The sequence below is a fragment of the Arachis ipaensis genome, chromosome B3, assembly GCF_059453495.1.
Source record: "Arachis ipaensis isolate K30076 ecotype BB chromosome B3, ASM5945349v1, whole genome shotgun sequence".
In the NCBI taxonomy this organism is placed as follows: domain Eukaryota; kingdom Viridiplantae; phylum Streptophyta; class Magnoliopsida; order Fabales; family Fabaceae; genus Arachis; species Arachis ipaensis.
Window position 1 is genome coordinate 55,975,218 of NC_142438.1, and position 18,742 is coordinate 55,993,959.

The 18,742-nt window shown below is 38.5% G+C and overlaps 1 protein-coding gene and 1 pseudogene across 1 annotated transcript; one reads left to right on the top strand and one right to left on the bottom strand.

The window, feature by feature from the left end:
* Positions 1 to 8,946: 8,946 nt before the first annotated feature.
* Positions 8,947 to 12,541, bottom strand: LOC148570713 (uncharacterized). Its single transcript, XM_088507146.1, has 5 exons — positions 12,467 to 12,541; positions 10,706 to 10,753; positions 10,595 to 10,601; positions 9,543 to 9,614; positions 8,947 to 9,233 (listed from the first exon to the last, which is right to left on the bottom strand). The coding sequence occupies exons 1-5, from the start codon at positions 12,539 to 12,541 to the stop codon at positions 8,947 to 8,949; spliced, it is 489 nt and encodes a 162-aa protein (XP_088363272.1).
* A 4,640-nt stretch (positions 12,542 to 17,181) lies between these two features.
* On the top strand, positions 17,182 to 18,486 carry LOC107633270 (E3 ubiquitin-protein ligase ATL4 pseudogene; annotated as a pseudogene).
* Positions 18,487 to 18,742: the final 256 nt, after the last annotated feature.

Below are 18,742 nucleotides of genomic sequence, written 5' to 3' on the forward strand. Positions count from 1 at the left end.
AAAAAGCAAGCAGAAAAAGCCAATAACCCTTAAAACCAAAAGGCAAGGGCAAATAAAAATGATCCCAAGGCTTTGAGCATCAGTGGATAGGAGGGCCTAAAGGAATAAAATCCTGGTCTAAGCGGCTAAACCAAGCTGTCCCTATCCATGTGCTTGTGGCGTGTAGGTGTCAAGTGAAAACTTGAGACTGAGCGGTTAAAGTCAAGGTCCAAAGCAAAAAAAAAAAAAAAAAGAGTGTGCTTAAGAACCCTGGACACCTCTAATTGGGGACTTTAGCAAAGCTGAGTCACAATCTGAAAAGGTTCACCCAGTTATGTGTCTGTGGCATTTATGTATCCGGTGGTAATACTGGAAAACAAAGTGCTTAGGGCCACGGCCAAGACTCATAAGGAAGCTGTGTTCAAGAATCATCATACTGAACTAGGAGAATCAATAACACTATCTGAACTCTGAGTTCCTATAGATGCCAATCATTTTGAACCTCAATGGATAAAGTGAGATGCCAAAACTATTTAAGAGGCAAAAAGCTATAAGTCCCGCTCATATGATTGAAGCTCTGTTTCATTGATAGTTTGGAATTTGTAGTATATTCTATTCTTTTTATCCTATTTGATTTTCAGTTGCTTGGGGACAAGCAACAATTTAAGTTTGGTGTTGTGATGAGCGGATAATTTATACGCTTTTTGACATTGTTTTTAGTATGTTTTTAGTAGGATCTAGTTACTTTTAGGGATGTTTTTAATAGATTTTGTGTTAAATTCACATTTCTGGACTTTACTATGAGTTTGTGTGTTTTTCTGTGATTTCAGGTATTTTCTGGCTAAAATTGAGGGACTTGAGCAGAAATCAGATTCAGAGGTTGAAAAAGGACTGCTGATGCTGTTGGATTCTGACCTCCCTGCACTCAAAGTGGATTTTCTGGAGCTACAGAACTTGAAATGGCGCGCTTCCAATTGTGTTGGAAAGTAGACATCCAGGGCTTTCCAGCAATATATAATAGTCTATACTTTGGCCAAGAATTGACGACGTAAACTGGCGTTCAACGCCAGCCTTCTGCCCAAATCTGGCGTCCAGCGCCAGAAAAGGATCCAAAACCAGAGTTGAACGCCCAAACTGGCACAGAAACTGGCGTTCAACTCCACAAATGGCCTCTGCACGTGCAACATTCAGGATCAGCCCAAACACACACCAAGTGGGCCCCGGAAGTGGATTTATGCATCAATTACTTACTCATGTAAACCCTAGTAGCTAGTTTATTATAAATAGGACCTTTTACTAGTCTTTTTGACCATCTTTGAACGCATTGTTCTTAGACCATAGGGGCTGGCCACACGGCCATGCCTGAACCTTCACTTATGTATTTTCATACGGTAGAGTTTCTACACTCCATAGATTAAGGTGTGGAGCTCTGCTGTTCCTCAAAGATTAATGAAAGTACTACTATTTTCTATTCAATTCATCTTATTTCGCTTCTAAGATATCCATTCGCACCCAAGAACGTGATGAAGGTGATGATTATGTGTGACGCTCATCATCCTTCCCCCTTATGAACGCGTGCCTGACAAACACTTTTGTTCTACATGAATTAAGCTAGAATGAGTATCTCTTAGATCTCCTAACCAGAATCTTCGTGGCGTAAGCTAGAATGATGGCGGCATTCAAGAGAATCCGGAAGGTCTAAACCTTGTCTGTGGTATTCTGAGTAGGATTCAATGATTGAATGACTGTGACGAGCTTCAAACTCGCGAGTGCTGGGCGTTAGTGACAGACGCAAAAGGAGGGTGAATCCTATTCCAGCATGATCGGGAACCGACAGATGAATAGCCGTGCCGTGACAGGGTGCGTGAGCATATTATTCACTGAGAGGAGGGGATGTAGCCACTGACAACGGTGATGCCCTTGCATAAAGCCAGCCATAGAAAGGAGTAAGACTGATTGAATGAAGATAGCAGGAAAGCAGAGGTTCAGAGGAACGAAAAGCATCTCCATTCGCTTATCTGAAATTCCTACCAATGATTTACATAAGTATCTCTATCCCTATTTTATTATATAATATTCGAAAACACCATTATCACTTTATATCTGCCTAACTGAGATTTGCAAGGTGACCATAGCTTGCTTCATACCAACAATCTCCGTGGGATTCGACCCTTACTCACGTAAGGTATTACTTGGACGACCCAGTGCACTTGCTGGTTAGTTGTATCGAAGTTGTGACAATTATGTATTGAGATCAGAGCACCAAGTTGCTCACGTTGCCGGGGATTGTTTGAGCCTGGACATCACAATTTCGTGCACCAATAACTTGGAAGGCATATCATCTTGCAAATATGCATCTTCCTTATTTATTAAGATTATGAAGGAACTCCACCACCTCTACTTTTTGTGCTCCTTTCCTTTGCTGGACTCTTATTTCTTCTTTGGCTCCTGCTTTCTCTTCTTGTTTGCTTCTTGTGGCTCTTCAGCAGGGTGTCTCTGAGGCCAAGACTGGTCTACATGATCCCAGAATCCAGCATCCTTCAGTCTTTGTTCTATTCTTTCTATATTTCTATGGGCTTTTGCTCTTTGCTTGTTTACCAATTCCTGGCACTCGATGAATGGCTTGATCTCTCTATTTACCACTGGCATGCCACATACGAGGTAGTTCAGCTTTGATTGAGTCTCTATATCATAATCAATCCTGTCTAAGTGCCGAGCTTATCCAACTGTGTGGTATATATTCTTCCATTGATGAAGATTCTGGAGGTACTTCTCCTGTTCAGCTTCTTGTTGAAACAATTTGTCGAATGATTCTTGAGAGTGACCAGATTGTTCCCTCTGCTGCTCCAGAATTCTTGCTTGGAATTCTCTCTGCTGGTCTATCATCTTCAGCTGAAAGTTTTCTAGTTGCTCCATCATCTTCAACTGCCAGTTCTCTTGTCACTCTTGAGCCCTCAAATATTGCTCTTATTGCCTCAAGAACTGCTCTTGTTGTTGTTCCTGTGCTCTCATATATTGCTGGGACATCTCTTCAATGGCACTTTGCATTTGGCTTAAGTCCATTGTGCCAGAAGCTTGTCCCTCTTCCCTTTGTGGTCTTCTTTTTCTTCCTTGAGATCTTCTCTCTTCCTGGGTGTCAGTGACACCCTCCATCCTTTGCTTGGTGATTCCTCTGCCTCTCTTTACCTGATTTGTATCTGCATCCTCAAAGAGTACCCCTACTCTATTGCACAGCCTCAAAATGGTACTTGGGTGACCAAGTCTCCTTGATTTGCCGCTATCTTCAACCATTTCTTGGATGCTGTCTGCTATGAGCTGTGGGACATTGATTTCTCCTCACTTGAGTATGTAGTATGTCAGAATTACTCTCTTTATTGTGACCTCTGAGGTATTTCCAGTGAGGAGTATGGATCTTCTTACTATCTCATACCAACCTTTGGCCTCAGGTATGAGATCAATCCTCTTTAAATAGCTTGGATCCCCATCTGAATCCCTTTTCCAATCTTTGCCTTCCAAGCATAAACCATTTAGTAGCTCATCAGGATCTTTTTCACCCTTCATTCTTTCATCAAAGCTGGGTTCTCCAAAGGGTATCACTCTTATTTGCAAGACCCTCATGATAGATGATGGGCTGAAATCCACATCAACCCCCCTAATGTAGCTCTTGTAGGGAGGGTTGGTTTTGCTTGGCCTTACAGCATCTGCATAAAACTCTCGTATCATAGTTGCACTTATGTCTGTAAGAGGCTCACACAAGAGTTCCCATCTTCTCTGTTCGATTATCCTTCTTATGATGGGGTACTCTCCTTCTTTCAATCTGAAGCCAATTTCTGGGATGACTTCTTTTGCTTCCATCAACCTATGATATCGCGACTCATGAAATTTATACTTAAATCTCTTATCATCATAGGTAGGTGGTTCAGCTTCGACTGGTTGCTTTCCTTTTTTTCTTTTGGAGCTTGATGAGGCCATTTGAATGGGGGTGTAATGGAGTGTGAAAAGAAGATTTTGGATGTAGCACGGCTTAGGATGAAGAAGAAGGGAAGTGGGCACAGTGTGATGTTCTTGATTGGAAGATATTGCATGAAATGATTTTATCAACAAGGCAATGATATGTAAGCTCAGGAGATGTTACTAGCCAATTTATAGCACATATATGACCTATTGAAACAAGCTAGAGGAAATGATGATTTGGTCATTTTCAAATGAAGGGTGATGATTGATGGAAAATTGATGAAAGTGTTGTTGAGAGAGTGGGAATGAACAGTGTGCATGTAGAGATGGATGAGGACAAAGATCACCTCTTCATTGGGCATAAGGCTCGGTCTCCAAGGTATTGATTCTTGCAGATTTGTGCTTCCCAACCATACACATGTGACCTACTTTTTCTCCTTGGGACAACTGTACATGGCATGGTGTTGTCCTTCTTTAGTTTTCTTCATACCTATCTATTTAAATCAATGCAACAATAAGCAACAAAATTTGAGTTTAGCATAGTGGTGGTCAGCAAGTAAAAAAAAATAGAAAAGCAAAAACTAAAATTTTCCATATGTTCCTTATTTATGAATAACCAACTATACCCTTTTGAAACTAAACAAACTATTGGTGAACACCAAACTTATTTTCTGTCAAGTGATTCATATGAAACTCAATGAATGTCTGTCATAGTTAGTATATTTATTATAAGGAACATTTTATTTTCTATCTTGATGAAATAAATTCATAAAATGATGCAAAATATGGTTTATCTATTTCATGAATTTGAGTCTTTGAGCAAAAGTGACGTTCTTGAAATTCATAGCATATGTAGAACACCAAACTTAATGTTTAGTTATATACTTCACTAGACTGAATGAGTATATATCCTAAGATGGTTATATGATCAGCATACTTGAAAAGCCATAAGTTTAGTAATGAGCATAACGGTCCTATTGTTCTGATGGGAAGAAGAACCTATTATTAGCTTTTCCGAAAATTTCCAAACGAACAATTTTAACGAAATCTTTCAATTTCTTATTTTACTATGGAAAGCCATATTTGATGAAAGTCGTATGTATGGCTTAGGGGGAGATCTTTCATATCTTTCGAGATCTACCCTACAATATGGGGCCAAAAAGCCAAAATAAATCATTTTTTAGGCACATGAGAGTTATCAAATTTATGTGCAGTTATCAAATTTGCCCATGAGAGTTCAAATTTATGCTAGAAAAACCATTAATTATTGAAATTAAAATAACAGCAAGAATATTAAATCATGGGCTGCCTCCCATGGAGCGCTCTTTTACTGTCACTAGCTTGACATTGGTTCCTTGTTAAGGTGCCTGATGATTATGGTGCCTCAGCTTGTCCCCTCTCACTGTGAGCCTTCTTCCTGTGCTCTGATGATCAATCACTATATGCTCCAACGAGAGTATCTTATTGACAGTGTAATAATCATCAGTTTGTGGGCCTGTCTCCAACTGCTGGTATATCAGCTTTACTTTGTCTTCTATTGAGAACCCTTCAGTTGGAATTCTTTTGTTTCTCCACCCTTTTGGAATCCTTTTCTACTCTTCTTTCCTTTCTTTGGTGGCCCTTCTATCTTGGCAGCAGGCTTTATATCAGAAGCTTTTTTCCTAGTGATCAAATTTTTTATCTCTTCCTACATTCCCTTCTCAATCTTCACATCTTCATCATCCTTTTGTTCTTCTCCACTATCTGTCTTCTGCTTCAGAGGTGAGTTGATGAGTGCCTCCTTGGGCTTTTTCTTCCAGTTCAAATCTTCCTCTTTAACTCTCATGCAGCCTTTTCTCTTCAGCAATATGCTGCATTTCCTTGAAGACATGTAGAGTGATCTTCTCATCATGTGCCCTCAGAGTCATTTCTCCTTTTTCCACATCAATGATGGCCCTCGTTGTGGCTAGGAAAGGTCTTCCCAATATGATAGAATTGCTTTCCTCTTCATCTAAATCCAAGATAACAAAATCAGCAGAGTTAGTTTAAATAAAATCTCAAATAGTTAAAATGCTTAACAAAAACAAAAATAAAAAAAATGCTTAATCTAGATTACCACCTTACTTAATCATTGTCAATCTAAATCAATCCCCGGCAACGACGCTAAAAACTTGATGAGGGAAAAAGGATTCCACAAAATCTCACCAGCAAGCGTACCGGGTCGCATCAAGTAGTAAAACTCACAAAAGTGAGGTCGATCCCAGAGGAATTGATGGATTGAGCAACTTTAGTATTGTGATGAATTTAATTAAGCGAATATTTGATGATTTGGGTGAAATTAGATTAACAGAAGTGAAATTGCAAGGAAACTAAAGTGCAGAATGAAAATTGACAGAAAAATAAATTGCAAGAAGAGGCAAATTGCAAAAACTTAAAGTGCAAGAAATTAAAAGAGCTGAAACTTAAATTGCAAGAAAGGTAAATGACTGAAACTTAAAGTGCAAGAAATTTAAATTGCTGAATCTAAATTGCCAGGAAGTGTAAATTGCATGAAGAGTAAAGGAAATTGGGTATTGGGAATCAAAATAGAACTGGAAAATATAAATTGCAGTAAATCAAAGAACTCTCAGATGAGGAAATTCAGAAAATAGATCCATCAGAATTTTAGTACCAAAACAGAAATGAACAATTTGTAGAAGAATCAAAACAAAATGAAACTTAGATCAAGTCTAAAATCCTAAAAGGGAAATGAACAATTACAAAAGAATAATGAAAATAGAAATAAAACTAAGATCTCAATTGCTCTCTTAACAAAACAGAAAAGAAGAAATTACAGAAGAAAGTAAAACAGAAAGGAAACTAAGATCAGATCTCCAATTCATAAAACTAGAAACAGGAAAAATGAAAGAAAACTCCAAGGTGAAGAAATTCCGAAGAATTCTCCAATCAGAGTTCCAAAACCCAAAACAAAAAATAAAAGTTGCAGAGGAAAGAAAACAAACAAAAAAGAAAACTCAGATCTGATCTCAATTCTAAAAATTCTAAAAGGAAAACTAAAAGAGATCTCCCTAATGAAATCAAATTCCTATCTATTTATACACTTTCCAATTCTGTCATTCAGTACTTGGAGTGGGCTTTTTGGCCTTGTATGAAGTGGATCATAATTGCAGCTTACAGGGAAACGTTGCGTTCTCAAAGTGAGCGGAGCGTTCATTTATCCACGCGTGCGCGTCTCTGACGCGTGCACATCCTTTTGTGCTTTTTGCTTATCGACGCGTACGCGTCATGTATGCATACGCGTCATGTACGCGTACGCGTCACTATCAGTCTTCAGCCCCAAACATGCTCGTGCGCCCCTTTCACGCGTACGCGTCGTTGATAGTGTTCTCTTATTGAGTGCTCTTTTGTCTTAATGAATGCTGCCCACGTGTGCGCGTTCTCTGCGCGTGTGCATGGGTAGTAAAATCTCAATTCCAGGCTTCAGCGCCAATCACGCGTGCACGTGCTTCATTACAGGTGCTCCATCCACGCGTGCGCGTCGATTGCAAAACTTTACCTCCAAATTTCAATCTGCCCAAAAATGCTGGCTTAGTGAACGTAGCGCTCTCTTTTGAAAACGAGCGCCAAACACTTGCACGCGTATGCGTCAGCACGCGTACGCGTGGGTCTTTGAAAGTTTCCCCTGACGAGTAAGCGTCCCATACGCGTGCGTGTCGTTACTCAGCGTGGCGTTCTTTCTTTGAACGTCTGCAGTGATTCTCCTTCTCTTCTTTTTCTCACTTAAAACCAACCAAACAAACAATCAAAGTCTCACCAAAATCATAAGAATTTGCATCATTCATAATAATCACTTAATTCTTGCATAAATCTCATGATTTTGTATAAAATAAATGATGTTTGATTGAATTAAAATAATCATGAAATTCCACTCCAACCACTTACTTATTGTGCAAGAAAGTGCATAAAATATAATGAAACAAATGAAAAATGCTTGTTAAACTAGCATAAGATGACTTGTCATCAAGGACTCAGCAGGACTCTTCCCCTCAACTTAGAAGGTTTAGAAACTCATACTGAGGTAGAATACAATGATAAAACGACAATATGGCTAAATAATCTCCAAATAACATGAATCAAATCCCTTAAATACTAAACTAATGACTAGTAAGGGTAAAACAGTCTTTTTAGTGATAAAATCCACTTCTAGAGCCTATTTGGTGAGTGTTTGGGCTGAGCTTGATGAGATTGACGTGCTATGAGGTCTCTTGGATGTGGAACGCCAGCTAAGGAGTCCTCTCTAGGCGTTTGGACATTGGGCTCTGCTCTTTGGGCGCTGGACGCCAGGAAGGGGGCAGGTAGCTGGCGTTGGACGCCAATTTTGGGACTTCTAATCTGAAGTAAAGTATGGACTATTAAGAGTGCTCCATTTGGAGTTCTGTAGCTCCAGAAAAGCTCTTCCAAATGCAAGTAGGTCAGATCCGGACAACATCTGCAGTGCTTTCTCTGTCTCTGAATCAGACTTCTGCTCCAGCTCCTCAATTTCAGCAAAAAAATACCTGAAATTGTATAAAAATACAAAAACTCATAGTAGAATCCAAAAATATGAATTTAGCACTAAAACCTATAAAAACTCAATAAAAACTAAATAAAAACTACTAAAAACTATATGAAAGTGATGTCAAAAAGCGTATAAAATATCCGCTCATCACCTGACCTTAAATCGATCTTCGAGAATACTCTAGCTCTTTGCAACTAATCTATTAAGTCATCGATCCTCGGCAATGGGTACTTATTCTTCACCGTCACTTTGTTCAACTTTCGGTAGTCCACACAAAGTCGTATTCCTCCATTTTTCTTTTTTACCAATAAAGCTGATGCTGCCCATGGAGACACACTCGGTCAAATGAACCTCTTATTCAGAAGCTCTTCCAACTGAGTTTTAAGTTCAGCTAGCTCTATCAGAGCTATTCTATATGGTGCAATTGAAATTGGACCTGCTTTCGGTATCAAGTCTATCGCAAATTCAATCTCCCTTTAAGGCAAGAATTCAGGAATATCTTCAGGAAATACTTCGGGAAACTCCTTAACTACTGGAATTTGATCTAACCTTTGCTCATCGCTTGATGCATTCGCAGCTAAGAGAATATAACCTTGGCATTCTTCCCCACAACAATTCACCATCACAGAATTCAAGTAGTAACCCTCAGCTACAATTGCTCCTCCTTCTCCTTCCGACATAAATTGAATCGATCGCTTAAACCAATCCAACAACACTCGGTTCTTTGACAACCAATCAAATCCTAAAATTATCTCCAACCTAACTAACAACAAATAGATTAAGTCATGAACAAAGAGTCTATTCTCTTTCTGGAAAGGTATTTGCTTACAACCTAATCTAGTCACAACTATTTGGGATGGGGTATGCACATGCAAATTGAAGTTTAAGTTTGAGATTTTCAATCCTAGTTCAGCAGCATTATCAAATTCAATGAATGAGTGTGAAGCGCCCGTGTCACACAACGCAGTTAATGTCTTGTCACCAATCATACACTTACTTCTTATTAGAGGCTCTGACCTAGTAGCATCATTGGCATTCACAGCAAATACACTACCTTATTGTTGATTCTGACCTGCATTCAGATTCCTTCTACGAGGGCAATCCTTGGCAATGTGTCCAAGCAGTCCACAAGTAGAGCATCCACCTATACCCAGCTTGCACGAATCATAAGGATGAAAATGTCCACAACGGTCATAAGTTAAATCTAGAGAAGTCTTACTCTATTTACCTCTTCCTTTCGCTTGGTGATGCGTGAGTATCATTAATATCTTTTCTATATGATTTATATGGCATTCTATTGAATTATTAGATGATTTTTTGTGGATTAAACCATATTGGATGCTACTTTGAGTTTTTGTGGCTGTTTGATGATTTCAGATAGCATTCGGATAAAGATTTGATGAAAAGCACATGAAGAAGCAAAGGAACCCCGTGCGTATGCATCACTGGAGCAGCAAGGGTGGTCATGCGTATGCATGTACTGTGTGTACGTACAACTGCAAGAGCTCAACAAGGCCAATTCTCCACTGTATAGGTGGCACTAAATGCCACGACTCAGCGTTTAGCGGCAGGGGCTTCGTAATTTATGGCAAGCATTCTGGACGGTGGGCGCTAAACGCCCAACCACCGGCATTTAGCGCCGAGACTCTTATTTTGTGTGCAAGGCTTGCTAGATGGCTGGCGCTAAACACCCAGTCACTAGGGATGGCAACGGGTCCCCATGGGGCGGGGACATGCCCCCCGTCCCCCGCCCCCAATTACTGTCCCCGTCCCCGCCCCGTCCCCATGACGGGTAACGGGGACCCCGTATCCGCTGGGGACTTGGGTCTCTGCGGATATCCGTGGATTTTTGTAAAAATTGAAAAAAATGAAAAAAATTAGAGAAAATCAAAGATAATCTTCAATTGTCATTACAAACATAATATCCATAGTCTTTAAAGACTTAAATAGCAATAACAACAAACATAAACATCCAAACATATCCATAAACAACCAAATATTACATAAACAACCAACCATATTCATAAACAACAAAATAAAGTTCATGACATCATAAAAACATAATTCTACCATCTCAATCTTCCTTTCATCCTATAATGGTAGTGATGGTAGATTCCGACTTACTTGAATCCTACATTGACAAGAAAACAATTTAAAGTTAAAATCATATAATAACTCAATAAGTCAATAATATAAAAACATAGTGTATTATATGTAATTTAATAGTTTACTTACGTCAACATCTCCTTCAATGTTATGAATATAAATCAAAATCTCATTAACCTAACTCAAAAATATAAATTATAAATTATAAATTAAAATTCAGCTCTCCAAACTATTCAAATAACACTTAGATAGGAATATGATATTAGTTAAAACTGTTTGGTATAGTGAAACAGATCAAAAAATAAAGGAACTAGAAGCAGGATAGTAGAATATATATATATATATATATATATATATATATATATATATATATATATATAACGAATGAGTATATACAATTTCTTGTATGTAATATTCTTACACTAGTGTATTAAAACATAATTAGACTCATACATCAGGGAGGAAAAAACTAATAAACACAACTACTCTTATATAGTGCTCCAAGTTTATAATAACTGAGCTACTACTGCTGTTAGAACAAAAAAACATAAAATAGTTTCTAACGAATTTCTTGGGTTGCTTCTTGATTAGCTTCAGTTTGTTTTCCTTTTCTATCTTCAATATAGACCTTCTCCACCAAGCTCAGTTGGGGTGTGCCTGTGTGTTGATGAGAGGAAGGGATGGATTTTTTTCCTATAAGTCCAATGTCCAATACTCTAATCCCTTTTAAATTGTATTATGTGCCTCGCTTTTATATATTTATTTGGCCTAATTCATTCAGACTTAACTGCCAAGACAGTAATCACCACTCAATATCATATCTAATGTAATCAAATATTCAAATAGGAATAACTCTTTACTAGAATAAAAATGCAAATATTGTTTATCAAATTGTTTTGCAATGACCTTTAAAAAGAATGAAACCATTTGGACTTAGCATAATAAACTTTTATGCAGAAACAAAAATGGCAGTATGGCACCGATAAACTATGAGGCATAGTTTTGAAAATTAGGACGACCCAGAAAATTAGTCCAATTCAGAATATTAACTCAGAAATACCAATTACACAATCAGAAATTCATAATCGGAATCAGATTAACCTAACTTTAGATTAACTCAATATTAATTCAAATATCAATCAGAATAAAAAATCAAATTCATATCAACCTAACTCAGAAATATAAATTACATAACCAGAATCCAGAAATTCATAGTCAGAAATTCAGCAACCTAATTAGAAATTCAGTAACACAAAACTCAAAAATCCAGAAATTCAAAACACAAAAATTCAGATCAATAGGAATCTCATTAATTCAGAACACCCAAATTCGTTACCCTAATTCAGAAATCTAAATTCAGAGAAGGGGATGGAAGACCAGCGAAGACCAGGGCTGACTTACCTGAACCTGATGGAGAAAAGGGGAAGGAAGACCAGCGTCCAGCGAAGACTGGCGACGCGAACAGGAGAAGATGACGACCACGACTAGGAAAAGACGACGACGTTGCTGAGTCTGGGGTGGGAGGCAGCGCTGAGAGACCAGAGGGTGGAAGGCGGCAGCGACGGTCGGCGGTCGGCGGTCAGCAGGAAGGAGGCAGGAGGGGCTAAGGGTTTGAGGAGGAGTGGAGTGTGGAGACGAGACTCTCAGGTCTCAGCTCAGTTCTCACTCTCTGTCTCTCTCTGAAGCAGGACGGCTAGGGTTAGGTCCAAATGAGAGTGGCTCACATATAATATATATATATATATATATATATCAGGGCATTTTTGTCTTTTCACACAAACGGGAATTTAACGGGTCTCCACGGGGCGGGGACCTCTACCCCCGTCCTTGCCCCATTTATTATACGGGGCCCCGTCCTCCGTCCCTATGGGTAAAAATGACCCCCCGTACCTGCTCCCCGACAGGTAAATCCCCGCGGGTACCCGCCCGCCGGGGATTTTTGCCATGCCTACCAGTCACTGACATTTAGCACCGATAGCATAAATAAGAATAGAGACCACACGTGTATATTGAATCAACGGAAGCATATCTTGTGATTTTAAATCAATTTACTAATTAAAAAAGATTTGTTAGGGTTTTATTTAAGTTTTAAATCAATTTTAATTAGGACTATAAATAAGATAGAGATTCGCTCTTGCGGGACTTCTCTTCTCCTAATTTTCATTCTGCAATTTTACACTTTTCTCTGCTAGGGGTTTTTTTCCACACTATGAGCAACTAAACCTCCATTGTTAAGGTTATGAGTTCTATTTACTTTTATGGATTAAAAATTATTTGTTCTTCTACTCTTGATTAATGCATTGATTTTTGTTTAAGAATTGGTTTCATTATTCATCTTACGAATTAGTGAGTATTGGAAAATGACTCGAATCTAACTTGAATTCTATTGCATCTTGGAAAAGCTATATCATTAGAATTACAGCTTGAAACCACTTTCTCATAATTCCTTAATTATCTGGGTTTAATGTGGTACGTGATATATACCTGCATCATTTTGGGTTCTTAGGGTTTGTGTGGCTTATAAATCAAAAATTGAACTTAACCCACTAATACAATTGATTGATTAACGAATTGACAGTTGGTTGGATTAGAGGAGATTGGATTGCCTAGGAATAGGAATTCAAGCACTCAGGTTTGCCATAAACATAGTCATTGCATGACCAAGGTAGTTGACATTGAATATTAATCCGAATCTTTAAACATCTCCAAAGCCTTAACTCCATTCTCATATTGTTTTCTTAACCATTCACTGCTTGCTTTTCTTAATTTACTACCTCTTATGCTTTTGGATACTCTAAACTCTTATTTCAACTTGTCTAACTAGAATAATTAATCAACCGTTGCTTACTTAATCCATTAATCCTGGTGGAATTGACACTCACTCACCTGAGTTTATTACTTGGTACGACCCAGTAGACATTTCGATAAGTTGTGGTTAGAAATTCTGCAGCAAATTTTTGGCGTCGTTGCCGTGGATTAACTGTGACTAACAACTACTAATTGATTAGTTGCCTAGATTAGACCTTTTCTTTGTTTACTTTTGTTCTTATCTTTGTTTTTGTTTTTTTATTTTCTACTTTCATCTTTCTTTAATTTTCACCACTTTGGTTTTCTTTTTATTTCTCTTTTATTTTCGTGTACGTCACAGGGATTCTCTTCATTGTGACGTTGAGAATCCTACTTCCCTTGTTTCTAGTTGTATATGAAGAGAAAAATAAATCAAGAACCTCTTCTATACGATCCTGAAATTAAGAGAACTCTTCGGAGACAAAGAAAGCAAGCTAGAGCACAGGAAGTTCAAGAAATCTTTGGGGATGAGCCTGAAGAGGTAGATAAATTCAGTATGGCTAATAATACTGAGAATCTTGTGGTCAATAACCCTAACAATGTCCTGCCAATTAGAAGAATTATGGGCTCATATACTAACCCCAATCTCGGGAATTGGGTGGGAAGTATTGTACCACTGGTTGTGCATGCTAACAACTTCGAGTTAAAATCTCAACTCATCACTTTGGTCCAGCAAAATTGTCAGTTCAACGAAAGTCCACAGGAGGACCTTAATCTATAAGGTTCTGAGAACCGGACGGGTCATCGAACCGCTCTAGTCACCGGTTCACTGATCTAACCGGTCCAATCGTGGTTCAACCGAAAAAACTGTTTTAGAATAAAATAATAAAAAATTATAAATAAACATCCTAAAATATAATTATAGTCTAATATAAATCTTAAAATATCTTCCAAATTTAAAACACTACATGAAATGTTATCTTCCAAATTAATAATCAACATAGTCTCAAATCTTAAAGATTGTCAGTACAATTAACCACTCAGAAAAAAAATAGAAATAAAAAATAATGATCAATTATCATGTCCCAGCCAAACAACTTAAGGACCATGTCTGAAATATTTCTACACAGCAACATAAGCAAAATGAAAAGTTCTCCAAAAAGTCCTTCTTCCCAAAAAGGATATGAGCTTTAAGTAGATACTCATAAAAGAAATCAATACCCAGAAAATAATTCAGAAAAAAAATCGACACAAGAAATATATAAGTTAGTTCATCAGCATTTGTGGGATAGGATGAAAATACCATAAGATATCAAACAACATTACTATAAACAGTAGCAGCATGTTCATATTAAAATCAGTGGACAATGCAATTGCTAAGCTAGAAAACAGAGACTGAAAGATGAAAAGATTATCATAGTTCCATCCTTGCCTGGTAATGTTCATTGGCACCAGAAAGTATGCCCTGTTTTGGCATATATTGTTACTTCATAGTAGAAAGATAACATAAATTTTAATGATGTGAAATTCAATGTAATTATATCAATAGTTTTAATACAAAAAAGAATACTAATATGCAAACTACACGAGTACAAAACAACTAATTTCAACAGATGTTGCTCCTTGATCACTGGTAGTCCAAACAACTATTAGCTATTTCTCAAGTCAAACTGCAGTAATCACGTCTTCTCTTCTTAGTATTGAATAAAAGTGCCACTATAGCAAGAAATCTAAGATAGCTTTCCTGAACACTCAAGCTTTCTCTCGTGAACACCTTTAAGCTCCTCAGTTTCCTAATGGTCCAGAAGGAAATTACTCAAATTTAAAACCTCAAAAACCTTAATCCTATAAAACGATGAACTTCAAGGGGGATTTTAACAAAAGAAAGGGATATAAACAGGAAGCATCTGGGGAATCAGAATTTAGAAACAGCAGCGGCAGCATAACAAAACCATTTTCATCAATAATTTCAACAATGATATTGAAATAAAAAAAATAAGAAATAAGAAAACATAACAAAGCAATTTTCATCAACAACAATATTAAAATCAGGAATTAAAAATTAGAAATCATAACAAAGCCATTTTCATCAATAATTTCAATAAAAAAATCCTATAATCAGAACAGAGCATAAAAGAAAAAACCCTGTAAATACTATCACTAACCTTCGACAGCGTTGGAGCATGACAGAGAGCAAGACGACAACGAGACAGCAAGCGGTGACACGATGGTGAGCAACTCGAACAGAGAAGCCACAGGAGGATGGATGTCGAGCAGAGCTAGAACAGAGGGTTTGGTCTCAGAACCTTGGCGAAGAGGGGAGCCGTGGAGGCGCCGACGACCACGGACGGCGGCGGCGGAGTCGTTGAAAAAGCTAGGGTTTTGGTTTTGGGTTTTTGTCTTTTTGAACTTTGAAGAAAGTGGGTTCTTTGCTGAGAGAGAGTGACAAACGCACGAAGGAAGGAGAGTTGGGGAAAGAGGGCGTTGATTTTTTTTTAAATATGCAAAACGACGTCGTTTAGAAAGAACCGGCCGATTTCTGGTTTGGTCCAACCGACCAATTTTTAGCCGGTTCGACAGTTTTTGGACGATTTTCTAATTAGCGGTTTTATTCATAGGACCAGACCGCTTTATCGCCGATTTTCGGTTTGATTGGTTCGATCGGCCGGTCCGGTCTGGTTTTCAGAATCACGCTAATCTATTCATATCCAATTTTCTGAGGATATGTGATACAGTCAAGACCAATGGGGTTCCCGCTGATGTCTATAGGCTATTGTTATTCCCTTTTGCTATGAGGGACCAAGCTAGCCAATGGCTTGAGATACAACCTAAGGAAAGTATAGTAACCTGGGCGAAAATGATTGCCAGAGTCGTAACCGACCTGTTTCACTTCACCTATAGAGGTATGACATTTTATCTTCGGTAGGACACACAAGAAATACGTAATACTAACTTAAGTGTCGGAGTGTCTTTTGCACGTACACTTTCCTTTTTTTTGTTCTCCCTACGACGTGAAATACCTTTTAGAAGAAAAGCTCGGACTCTCAACCTCTCAGCTCCGCGGCGGGAATAACAGCTCGGTGCCAGCCGCCAGGAGACGAGTTATAGCCAGGTTACTCAAGAACAAAAATTATAAACAAAAGTTAATCATTTTAGAATTTTATAAATATTTTTTAATTTTATAATGACTTGTAATTTAAAATATTTTTATAATTTTTTATGATATCTTTCAATCTGATTGGTTCGACAGTTAATTCACTGTAAATTTAAATTTTATTTAAAAATTTATTGCTAGTCAATTTTATATTAATTTGTAATTATAAATATTTAAAAATAACTTTTTCTTTAACATTTCAAACACAATAAATAATTTTAAAACTATTATTATTTGTTAGCTAAACTATTCAAGTAATCAATTGTCTTAAAAATAATAACTATTTATTGAAATATATTTTACTTATTTAGCTTTTCCAAACATACTCTAGGCAACTTGTGAAAAAGGACGGAACATTGGCCAACAAGAAATTTGGAACGTGGAATGGCCATATTCTATGAAAACGACAAGGGCGTAGACCTCCTATAACAACCTGCCCACCTGTTACTTCTCTTGTTCAACCTCGTTCCCAACCCAAAATGCCATCACCAACTTTACCACCCCAACGCACAACAATACCACAACACCCCCTCCGCTTTCTCTTTCTCTCTACTAACTCCAACAAGCAAGCAACTGCACGTGCTTCTCACGTGCCAATCGTTTCTCTCCCCCTTCATCTCCTCTTCCTCAAACTCGTAAAAAAAAAAAAGCAACATCATCCTACATGGCACCAACATTATTTTCCTTTATCACTCTTTGTCCTGGGAGAAGAGAAAAACTCACATTCGTAGTCCGTAGCAACCAAATAAGAGCAACTATGGCTTCTGACACTGTTCTTCCTTCCATGCCTCTAACCGTTGTTGGATACGTCACTAGTGCCACTCCAACTAAACACACTCACTCGCAGCATCACCGCCGTGCCTTTCTCATAACGGTAACGGTCATCGCCATTGCGGTTACCGTCTTCTTCGCTCTCTACTTCCTCCTCCGTGACCTCAGCCATTACTTCCGCCGTCAAGCTCATCCAATTAGCGTACGCACATCATCTGCGGTCTTCCCCTCCGGTGCTCGCAGCCGAGTATCACCAGAGATCGCTGCGCCTTCCACCGTTGACTCCCTCCCGCTGTTTACGTTCTCTTCTGTTACACGCCGCTCTTCCTCCGTCGTAGACGGTGGTGGAGGAGATTGCGCCATTTGCCTCTCCAGATTCGAGCAACGCGACCTTCTTCGTCTCCTTCCTCTCTGCTGCCACGCGTTCCATGCCGAATGCATTGACGTCTGGCTCCGAACGAATCTCACCTGTCCGCTCTGCCGATCCGCAGTGTTTTTTTCGGAATCCGACGTCGGGAAGATTCTCCGGTCATCGTCCTCCGCCGTCGGCGACAGCTTCCGCCTCGAGATAGGTAGCATCAGTCTCCGTGGAACCACGTCATCCGCCGCCGAAGAATCGCGCATGAGGACATATTCGGTTGGCGAGTTCGATTACCTCGTTGGCGAGGACGCTGAGATTTCTTACAGTCAGGCTCGCCGGAGAACCGATTCCGGCGAGAAAGATGATGCTGAGCCGGTGGAATCATCGGCGCCGAGCTTGGCCAGCGAGGTAGGCAGCAGATGGAGCTGGAAGGATTATTATGATTTGGTTTCAGCTTCGTTAACGTCAACGGCGTCTTTTCGAAGCTCCGGAAGGTTCTTCACTGGGAGTAGCAGGCGAAACGACGTCGTTGCAATTGGTGATGATGAAAGGGAAGCCAACCGTTTTAGGGAAGAAATCAGCGAAGTCTTTCGATGGCTTTCAATGGCATAATATGTAGATAATGGCAATTATCGGGGATGATTTTAGCGTTTCACATTGATCTTAGAAGGTATTCATCTTTTACTTTTTCCAGTCATATAGAGATATTCTTAGGAGTAGAAGAAAACATTTTAGTTAATCATGGTTAATGTCCAAATTCGGTGAAATTCCAATACCTTTTATTCTGTTTGTTATTCCACTACTCATGACTGTGGAATGGACTCGTATACTATTGATTACCACCCCCTTGTAAAAAAATTTTCAAACACACTATTGTTTAATTTCTAGAATATATATTGTTATACATATGTTGTTTAATTTTATTTTTAATATATATTTTATATTTTAATATATAATTTATACCAGTCACTAATTCTTAATGTATATTTAACATAATTAAAAAATTATGTATCCCATTGCAGTTCAAAGAGGAGAAACAGTTATAGAGGGTTTTAATTTCTAGAATTTTAAATGGTGAAATTAAATGTCACAC